General features: G+C 38.2%; 1 protein-coding gene across 1 annotated transcript in view; it reads right to left on the bottom strand.

The window, feature by feature from the left end:
- Window positions 1-10,999, bottom strand: part of gkap1 (G kinase anchoring protein 1) — a 16,913-nt gene continuing 5,914 nt past the window's right edge. The window contains exons 9-12 of the mRNA XM_057357577.1: window positions 2,362-2,425; window positions 2,205-2,275; window positions 2,011-2,094; window positions 1-327 (exon numbers count right to left, since the gene is read on the bottom strand). Coding sequence (XP_057213560.1) covers window positions 286-327; window positions 2,011-2,094; window positions 2,205-2,275; window positions 2,362-2,425 — 261 coding nt within the window. The 3' untranslated portion in view covers window positions 1-285. The remainder of the gene's footprint in view (window positions 328-2,010; window positions 2,095-2,204; window positions 2,276-2,361; window positions 2,426-10,999) is intronic.

Here is a 10,999-nt window from a genome sequence, read left to right as displayed (position 1 = left end):
TTAGCTTTTTTATTGAAATGAACTCAAGATTTTACACCATTTTGTTCATAGTGCACAGAAATCGTTCAATAGCTTCAAATGTGCATCCATTACAAAGAACTGAAACATGAGACTATCGTAAAAACAAAAGATCATTCTGGCAGAATACACTATGAAACAAGACTAGGTAGCAACAATAAAAAGGTGTGAAGCATGGTGTTAGTTTATGTATGTGTGATGCTGCATTTTAAATATGTAAAGATATGCAAGAGCAAGAACATTCAAGCCGTCTTTGGCATGAAATGTTCATACATCCCCCTCTGATGCCTTTTTCCCTTTTCGATTCCCCTGTAAAAATAAATCACACAAAAGTTGTCAGTGAACATACAGATAGCACAATATGTTTCTGCTGTGTCATTGTTACGACCCTATGTTTATTAAACAAATATTACAATTTATATGTGTGTTTGCGTGCGAGCGTGTGTGTATTTTGTTCCTTCCTTGAACAAGTTATTTCACATAACAGATGTTTACATATACTGTAGTCCACAACACAGTATAATAACAAAGTTTACAAAAATAACCCGGTTCAAAACTTTAGATACACTTAATTTTTTAATACTGTACGATATAACTTGAATAATTACTATTTTTAGGTTTTGTGATAGTTGTTAAAGAGTTTCTTCTGTATATGTGACCCCTGTCCTTGACTGTGTGATGTTGATGTTCATACACTGAGGACAACAGAGACTCATTCACGATAAATTTAAAGTCAGGTGGATATAAACCAAATTGATCAGTATCAATTTTTATTTTGCTTACTGGGAAACATATATTCTTTGTAGCTTCTGGTCATTAGTACATTTAAAAAATAAGATATTTAGTAATATAAATATGACAATAATAATTATTTGGTGTATGGTCCACTTCCACTAAAAAAAATCACTAAAACTTGCTTTGTTCTGGGTTTAATGGTGCCCAGTATGCCTGCCTATATCTAGAATGTACATTTAATTTCAATACTGCAATAGCACATCGTCTGCTAAGCCAATGAGAGTCACTGGGCAGTGACCCATTAACTAATTTTAAAACATTTTGCGTTTCGCATTACATTTGCATTGCTAGTTAGTGGGGTGTAACGGTTCTCTGTAAAAAATTGAACCACACAGTTCTCCACCAACGGTTCGGCACGCGGTCCAACGCGGCTCATCTTAAATCTGACAACGCATTAATAATATGGTTCGTTAAAAATTATAATGCGTGAAACAGACTGACAAAGTTCACCTAATGTATGTTTGTCGATGGATACACATTTAATACCTGCAACAAATCAAATAATGTAGACAAATTTCAATATGGATTAACATATGCTGTAATATGACCAGTCATTTATGCTTGCCAATTTAAACATTTAAGTGCAAGATGATGCACAAGAAAACTCGCTTGCGCGCTGAGAGAAGATCCGAAGCACGCACAAGGAAAGTCTCGAGACATGGCGCAAATATTGAGTTGTCTTTGAAGCGCTTAAACGTACAAATTCACACACGAAGTAGGTCAACATGCCCCTCTTGTCGAGTATCTTAACAAACATAGTAGGTTATGTCTTAAGTGAAAGGACGAAACAGACGAAAAACAAAGCATGTGTACAGTATCAGTGTACTGGGTCACTCAATCACTCACTGCTTTTGACTCAATAGCTTCTGTAACTTCAATTATGATTCATCTTTATTTAATTTGTACATATGCAATGTTAAGTTTTATTTGATTACTTTAATCCATTTCTATACCTTAAAAGGTATTTATACAGTATCTTATTTTCTGCTTTGCTCTGTTGTTTTATTGGTGCTGTTACTTGCAGCTTGATTATTTGTTCTTATTTTTATTTGTCAGTAGTCCCTTTTCCCTGAACATAGCACAAACCGAACCGAACCGAAACCGTGACCCTAAAACCGTGACACAGAACCGTGAGGTATTTGAACCATTACAACCCTACTAGTTAGCTAATATCAAAGCAGGAGTTCATATCATCACCTGATGTTTCGGTTGCTCTGACTGTTGCTGTAAGCCCTTCACCTTTGACCTCTCTTGTTCTAGAGCTGCGTGCAGTAGTGTCACCTGGAAAAGAGAAACATGTTCCGTTACAGAATATCACAGCTACATGTATACTACATGTACACTGATATGTGAATCTCTTTTTGAGAGAACGAATGCACAAATACACACACCTGTGAGGACAATTCCTCTTTAATGTTCAGAAGTTCCTCTACCTGAGATAAAATTTCAGCTTTGTCCTTCACTGAAAATAAAAAGGCAAGTTAAATAACAAGAATAAATCCTGATTGCCATATGTTGTTGTTTTATAGTAGTATATTCTGCACTTACTCTCTCCCTGTTGAAGCATTTTGAGCAGCTGAGCATTTCTGGCCTTGACTTCTTTATATCTTACCTGCAAAAGAATTCATAATTTTAGGTATAACCAAAACATATGCCTGTCCTCAGAGCTATTTATTTCACAATAGATCGTTTCATCGGATGCAAGTTAACTTTCGGTGTGTGTTTGGCTCGTGTCTAATAATATTATAACTATTTATATTTTATTTAATTTATGTTAACATTAATTTGTATTATTTTACTAATGTCAGTTTTTGCCAAAGTCCAGAAAAGTACTAAAGACATCGTTAAATTGGTCCATCCGCGCATAGTGGCTCAGTTTAATTTTTTTTGAAGCGACGAGAATGCTTTATGTGCGAAAAACAACCCAAAATACTGACTTGAATCAATATATTCTCCTCTGTCTTGTCAGTGTATGGCGCGCGTTCACGAGAGCACTTCTTCTATTTTGGTTTGTTTTTCGCACATAAAGCATTCTCGTCGCTTCAAAAAAATTCAACTGAGCCACTATGCACGGATGGACCAATTTAAGATGTCTTTAGCACTTTTCTGGACCTTGGCAAAAACTGACACCATGATGTCTATGAGGAGGCCTGGAAAACTCTCGGATGTCACCTAAATATCTTTATTTGTGCTCCGAAGACGCCAGAAGTTCTCCAAACATGAGAAAAATCACAAAGTTGATTTTTGGGTGAACTTCCACTTTAACTGCAGCCCATGAACGCCGGCATGCGCAGTAACGTTTGTTTATGTTGTTACTTTGAAACAGTCTATTAGTGTTGTCAAAAATATCGATATTTCGATAAGTATCGATACTGAAGAATCTGAAACGGTTCCAATACCCATGTCCCACGTATCGATATCAGCTGCGCGTTCCCGCTCTCTTTCTCTTTTCCGACAGTGAGTTAACACACACTATGGAAAGCCAGGAGGGTCAAAAACGCGCGAATTTTAACACGTCAACAACGCGTAAAGTACGTGTTGTTTGCGTGTAGAGTACGTGTTGTTTGCGCGTAGAGTACGTGTAGTTTACGCGTGAAAAATCGACGCGTATTCTACGCGCAAACAACACGTATTCTACGCGCAAACAACACGTACTCTACGCGCAAACAACACGTACTCTACGCGCAAACAACACGTACTCTACGCGCAAACAACACGTACTCTACGCGCAAACAACACGTACTCTACGCGTGACGTCAGACGTCAATTTCGCGTGTTTTTGAGCCATCCGGCCACTTGACCAGTTTGAACGTGAAAGCGTGATGACTTCCTATTGGCTGCTGAGCGGTAGGGTTAAACCATTACTGTAGGCCTAGGGGTTTGCCTTCCATTTCTAGACTCTTTGCCATCACAATGCATGTAAGATGCGAAAGTTCCACTTATCTATTTGTGCTTGATGACCAGTGAAAGTCCTCACCACAACAAGCTATTAGATATAGACTTTAATAATCTTATTTGCTGTCTAATTCTCTCGCAATTGAGATTGATTGTTTTAGCAGAGACAGTAAGTACTCTAAATTTTTCGAGCAAGTTCCAGCTTGAGTGGTTTAGGGGTAAAGTCAACGTGCGACTCATCAGCCCGATTGCGGTTCGAATCTGCCTTTTGCCAAAGGTGTCATCTTCTTTTCCCTTCCCTCACCAGAATGAAAAGGCATATTTGTTGTAGCGCAAATTAAGGACATGTTCCGAAAGTCGAAATAAAGTGCCTCACGGCTAATAAACAATGAAGCTTTTATCTGATAAAGTTACTGGTAGGTGTAGCAGGGAGCTAGGCTTTAACTGTACCAAAGGCAGCATTCGTTTGTAACAAAGAAGTTGCTAACGTTACAGGTGGAAGCTAAATACTGTGGGAAGGATTTAAGCGCACTGCACGCTTGCTTTGAGTTCAATGATCTTGTTTGTTTTCTATTTGCTCTTTCTTGAGATTGATTGTTTTATCTATAGCTTGGCGATCTTATACAAGCTTAGCCTGAGGCTTTTCTCTAGCTCATCTTTTACAAGACTTGCAAGAATACCATGACAGTTGTACTCAGTAAACGTGATTTAATTTATAATACCTATATATGTGTGTACATAGTATGTAGATACGTATGTGTCTGTATTTCATTGCTTTGTTTTTTCCTCTTTTTGTGTTGTACAGCTGCTTTGATACAACGCAATTTGTAAAAAGCGCAAATAAACATAAATTTGTCTTGACTTGACTGTTTTCCTGCTTCTCTGTAGACTATAAAATAAAATACGACTAAAATAACGAAGTCTACTCAAATAGAGTACAAGTACCTGCAACATTGACAAACTAAATAAGTAAAATGCTCTTGACCCTCATTAGCTCCGGTGGCGTATGGTTAGAGACGTCACATCGCTACGCAGCTTTTGTAGCAGATCGATAGGGGTTCGTATCCCCCTTTTGCCGAACGTGTTCTCCTTTTCCCATCACTCATCAGGTTGGAAAGGCATTTGTTTCAGCACAAGGACATGTTCAAAAGGTGTAAAACGCTTCTTGTGTTTTTATGCAAGAGAGGAGAGATCGATCTGCATTTTTATAAAGTAAACAGCTGATTTTACATTATAACACGGGTTTATGTTTTAGAGGGAAATCCCTAACAACATATAAAATGTATAACTTTATGATATTTTACAGTTTTATTTAAGAAGTTGCGACGCTTTGATCACTTTGATTTCCCCTGAACAGCGGGAAGAATGCAGTCATCTTCGTCCATATAGGACATCATTAGACAAAATAATCTAAATGATTTTATTTGCATACACTCACAATACCAGCAAAAGTTAGTGCTTTTGTAGAAACAGAATTAGAACTCCATTGGACACAGCATGATGTTGCGTTTGTTATTTGTATCGGTTAGATTTTAGATGAAGAAATATTGTTGCAGTTAGAAAGAATAGGTTTAGGTTTTATCAGACTTGATGAAAATAAAGTTTCATAATAAAATTGTATTGAAATATAAGCTAAATAAATACGAATTTATACAGAAATCAGTTTTTCTTTTTAAAAATAAATTAAATAAATATTCAAAACTAATTGTCGCCTGAACACACAGAACACCTTGCGATAATTTTTAAGCGTACAAAAAGTACTGCTTTCATAAGATAAGCACATTTATCAATAATAGTCACAACAGCTAGCAGTGGTGTGGTTTTTAAAGTTTTAGAATGAAAAATGTTTTCATTAGTTTTCTTGAATATTAATCTGAGCGAAAATAACCAGTTTCAATAAAATTAGTTTCACACAGAATCTAATGTTTGCTCGGGTTTTCTATACGTTCTGCAAAAGGTTTGTCTCTAATTTAAATTATTGAGGGATCAATAAATTCCTTCTCTAACGAAATTCAGAATTACAACATTTCTGATGTGTTAATATGAAAATATAATCCCCACATATTACCCGCACAAAAAAAAAACAAGAAAAAAAGCAAGTTGAGCGATGGTTAAACGGTGCACACCCAACACAGGGTTTGGCTATGTGTATATTTTCTTGTCTCTGCCAAAATACAAATAGTCGAATTCATTTGTACGTCAAAATCAAAAAGTGTCGTGTTCCTGGTCTGATCCCCGGGCTTTGTTGTCTTTTTGTCGTGCTTCATTTGTTGGTTATTGCTTCAGGTTTGTGCATTTTAATTCACAAATCCTACAATCCTACTGTATTTATATATATATATATATATATATATATATACAGTGTATATATATGTATATAAATACAGTAGGCCAAGGGGGTTGCCTGCCGCCGCTCACAGATTCGGATTGGGGTTTTTTATTTTTTTGTTTAACAGATAAAATAATTGTGATTTCATATTAAAACTAACCAATGAATCATTTAAAATCATTTAAATAAATTAAATGTGAAAAATTGGATGTAAGTCCAAATAAAGTCTAGAAGAAGAAAGAGGAGAGCCTGGAAGCATGGCCTAGTGGCCTGAACCCCAAAGCTCAAGTAAAAAGGAAGAGAATGAAGTGAGGGCAGAACTCAAGAGCAGAGCTCAAGGAGAACAGCCCAGAGGAGAAGAGCAAGAGCTCACAGAGATAGCAGCTTCCAGTGAGAAGAAGTAGAGACAGAGCATATCTTATCCTTTTTAAAAGATTCAATTTAAATCGAATATGGCCCAAAACACACAATACTTTGTAATTGTTTTGCTGTGGAGTCCTTCAGGTCACTGGGTTCCACCATCTCGCTTGAACAGATTTTGCCAAGTAAGAGATGTTGTTATGGCAACATTGTTGACAACATTTTTGTAAAAAAAAGTCTACACCCACTCCAAACTCTATAACCATAACCATATCCCTTAAACCAGAGGGAAATGATAGATGAATAATAAGGGTGCAGAGGCACAAAGCCTTGGTTAGCTTAATCTTAACATGAAGTGTAACTAATCCCTCAAATCTGATTGGTTGATTGAAATGTTGTCCCAGGGTCAACATCTCTCACTTGGTGAAATCAGGAAAGCCCCACCATCTCACAGGACCTAAAGTTAGAGACTTGCAAGGTGTTGTTCTGTGCACTTCAGTAACGGTCTGGTTTGTCTCAACTGCTCCCCTGCCCGTCCTTGTAGTCCTTGAAAATGGCAGGAAAAGCCATCACAGAGTTCATACCCTGGCCACAATCCTTTTGAACTGTTGCCTTCTAGCCAATGTTTCAAATGAAGTACAAGAACATTTAGGCTCAAAAGTATATACGCATCTCAATAAATTAGAATGTCGTGGAAAAGTTCATTTATTTCAATAATTCAACTCAAATTGTGAAACTCGTGTATTAAATAAATTCAATGCACACAGACTGAAGTAGTTTAAGTCTTTGGTTCTTTTAATTGTGATGATTTTGGCTCACATTTAACAAAACCCCACCAATTCACTATCTCAACAAATTGGAATACTTCATAAGACCAATAAAAAAAACATTTTTAGTGAATTGTTGGCCTTCTGGAAAGTATGTTCATTTACTGTATATGTACTCAATACTCGGTTGGGCCTCCTTTTGCATGAATTACTGCATCGATGTGGCGTGGCATGGAGGCAATCAGCCTGTGGCACTGCTCAGGTGTAATGGAAGCCCAGATGGCTGTGATAGCGGCCTTCAGGTCATCTGCATTGTTGGGTCTGGTGTATTTCATCATAGATTCTCTACGGGGTTCAGGTCAGGCGGGTTTGCTGGCCAATAAAGCACAGTACTACCATGGTCATTGAACCAGCTTTTGGTAACTTTGGCAGTGTGGGCAGGTGCCAAGTCCTGCTGGAAAATGAAATCAGCATCTCCATAAAGCTTGTCAGCAGAAGGAAGCATGAAGTGATCTAAAATGTCCTGGTAGATGGCTGAGTTGACTGTGGACTTCAGAAATGCTGATTTCCTTTTCCAGCAGGACTTGGCATCTGCCCACACTGCCAAAGGTATTAAAAGCTGGTTCAATGACCATGGTGTTACTGTGCTTGATTGGCCAGCAAACCCGCCTGACCTGAACCCCGTAGAGAATCTATGATGAAATACACCAGACCCAACAATGCAGATGACCTGAAGGCCGCTATCACAGCCATGGGCTTCCATTACACCTGAGCAGTGCCACAGGCTGATTGCCTCCATGCCACGCCACATCGATGCAGTAATTCATGCAAAAGGAGGCCCAACCGAGTATTGAGTACATATACAGTAAATGAACATACTTTCCAGAAGGCCAACAATTCACTAAAAATGTTTTTTTTATTGGTCTTATGAAGTATTCCAATTTGTTGAGATAGTGAATTGGTGGGGTTTTGTTAAATGTGAGCCAAAATCATCACAATTAAAAGAACCAAAGACTTAAACTACTTCAGTCTGTGTGCATTGAATTTATTTAATACACGAGTTTCACAATTTGAGTTGAATTATTGAAATAAATGAACTTTTCCACGACATTCTAATTTATTGAGATGCACCTGTATATACTTTTGAGCCTAAATGTTCTTGTACTTCATTTGAAGCATTGGCTAGAAGGCAACAGTTCAAAAGGATTGTGGCCAGGGTATGAACTCTGTGATGGCTTTTCCTGCCATTTTCAAGGACTACAAGGACGGGCAGGGGAGCAGCTGAGACAAACCAGACCGTTACTGAAGTGCACAGAACAACCCCTTGCAAGTCTCTAACTTTAGGTCCTGTGAGATGGTGGGGCTTTCCTGATTTCACCAAGTGAGAGATGTTGACCCTGGGACAACATTTCAATCAACCAATCAGATTTGAGGGATTAGTTACACTTCATGTTAAGATTAAGCTAACCAAGGCTTTGTGCCTCTGCACCCTTATTATTCATCTATCATTTCCCTCTGGTTTAAGGGATATGGTTATGGTTATAGAGTTTGGAGTGGGTGTAGACTTTTTTTTACAAAAATGTTGTCAACAATGTTGCCATAACAACATCTCTTACTTGGCAAAATCTGTTCAAGCGAGATGGTGGAACCCAGTGACCTGAAGGACTCCACAGCAAAACAATTACAAAGTATTGTATGTTTTGGGCCATATTCGATTTAAATTGAATCTTTTAAAAAGGATAAGATATGCTCTGTCTCTACTTCTTCTCACTGGAAGTTGCTATCTCTGTGAGCTCTTGCTCTTCTCCCCTGGCCTGTTTTCCTTCAGCTCTGCTCTTGAGTTCTGCCCTTACTTCATTCTCTTCCTTTTTACTTGAGCTTTGGGGTTCAGGCCACTAGGCCATGCTTCCAGACTCTCCTCTTTCTTCTTCTAGACTTTATTTGGACTTACATCCAATTTTTCACATTTCACTTATTTAAATGATTTTAAATGATTCATTGGTTAATTTTAATATGAAATCACAATTATTTTATCTGTTAAACTAAAAAAAACAACAACAACAATCCGAATCTGTGAGCGGCGGCAGGCAACCCCCTTGGCCTACTGTATATATATATATATATATATATATATATATATAGGCCTACAGTAGCATATATTTGCATCTCAGTATTGTAGTACATTATAAAACAGCATGCAATAACAACATTTTGAGTGTAAATTATCATATTTACTAAATGAATGCCACATTATTGGAATAGTTAAAGCCCTCTCTACCCTACCAGATAAACTATGTATTATTTATTACCTGTGTGGTGTTTTATTTACACTTTCGAAACGTTTTCTTTATTTGTGCTGAAAACAAACGCCTTTCCACTCTGATTAGTAATGGGAAAAGGAGAAGAACACGTTTGGCAATAGGTGGATTTGAACTCCCTTCGATTGGAGCCAAAGCTTTACTTTGGTATGGAGTTACTACCCCTATGCTTCTGGAGCTGTTTTTACCGGGAGTTGTACAGAGAGCAGCGCATTTTCTCCGTTGTCTGCTTTATTGTTAACCGGTGGAACAGCCTAGGCCTATATATGCTTGATTTTCTTATCAAGAACGTGTAAAACAAAATACTCATACAGTATACCACAGACTCATGGCCGTAGCCAAGGTTTTAAAATTAGTGAACCCAATATTAACAATAAATGCTATAAATTATTCAACGTGAATAAATTTAATGATTAATAAAGTTAACAAATTATAAAATTATTTTGTTAAGGGTAGATTAGGCTCCGCGACGAGCGAGCTTTGAACCTGCGTTGGTCCAGACAGTCAGGCGGCGTCTTTAACCCCTAGGCCATTGAAACTGCAATGTATATGCTAAAACAACAACTCACAAGACCCGAGCGATAAACATAGATAAGATTATTAAATATCTATATCTAATAGCTTGTTGAGGACTTTCACTGGTCATCAAGCACAAATAGATTAGTGGATCTTTCGCATCTTACATGCATTGGCATGGCAAAGAGTCTAGAAATGGAAGGCAAACCCCTAGGCCTACAGTAATGGTTTAACCCTACCGCTCAGCAGCCAATAGGAACTCATCACGCTTACACGTTCAAACTGGTAAAGTGGCCGGATGGCTCAAAAACACGCGAAATTGACGTCTGACGTCACGCGTCGAGAACGCGTTGTTTGCGCGTAGAATACGTGTTGTTTGCGCGTAGAATACGTGTTGTTTGCGCGTAGAATACGCGTCGATTTTTCACGCGTAAACTACACGTACTCTACGCGCAAACAACACGTACTTTACGCGTTGTTGACGTGTTAAAATTCGCGCGTTTTTGACCCGGAGCGAAGAGACGAGTGGATGAAATCATTGAACAGCGCACACACATAGAGCGCTATGGTAAACACGAAGTGCAAACGTGTATCACACGCGAGAACTGTTGCGAGACTTTACTCGCACCAGCATTATTTCAAACATCAAATTAACCGGAGCGAACGAGACGAGTGAGATGAAATCATTGATGAGCGCACATAAAGACAGAAACGCGTGCATTAAACATGAGAACTGTTGCGGAGACTCTGTACTAACATAAACAACATATAACCAGGGCGAATGAAACGAGTGGATAAAATTATTGATCAGCGCACATACATGGATCGCTATGGTAAACACGGGAAGCGTAACGAGGTGCACCACGCCAGATGTGTTACTGAGACTGGCCATCTTTTCTAACATAAACACGATTTAACTGCCCAAACGAGTCAAGTCTGTGAGAGGAGGCGGGGCTCTGTTGTTATGCGTTCACGTGCAGTGTTGATATGGAAAGCCAGGA

The sequence above is a fragment of the Triplophysa rosa genome, linkage group LG17 (assembly GCF_024868665.1).
Source record: "Triplophysa rosa linkage group LG17, Trosa_1v2, whole genome shotgun sequence".
In the NCBI taxonomy this organism is placed as follows: Eukaryota; Metazoa; Chordata; class Actinopteri; order Cypriniformes; family Nemacheilidae; genus Triplophysa; species Triplophysa rosa.
This window is presented reverse-complemented; position numbering and strand designations above follow the sequence as displayed.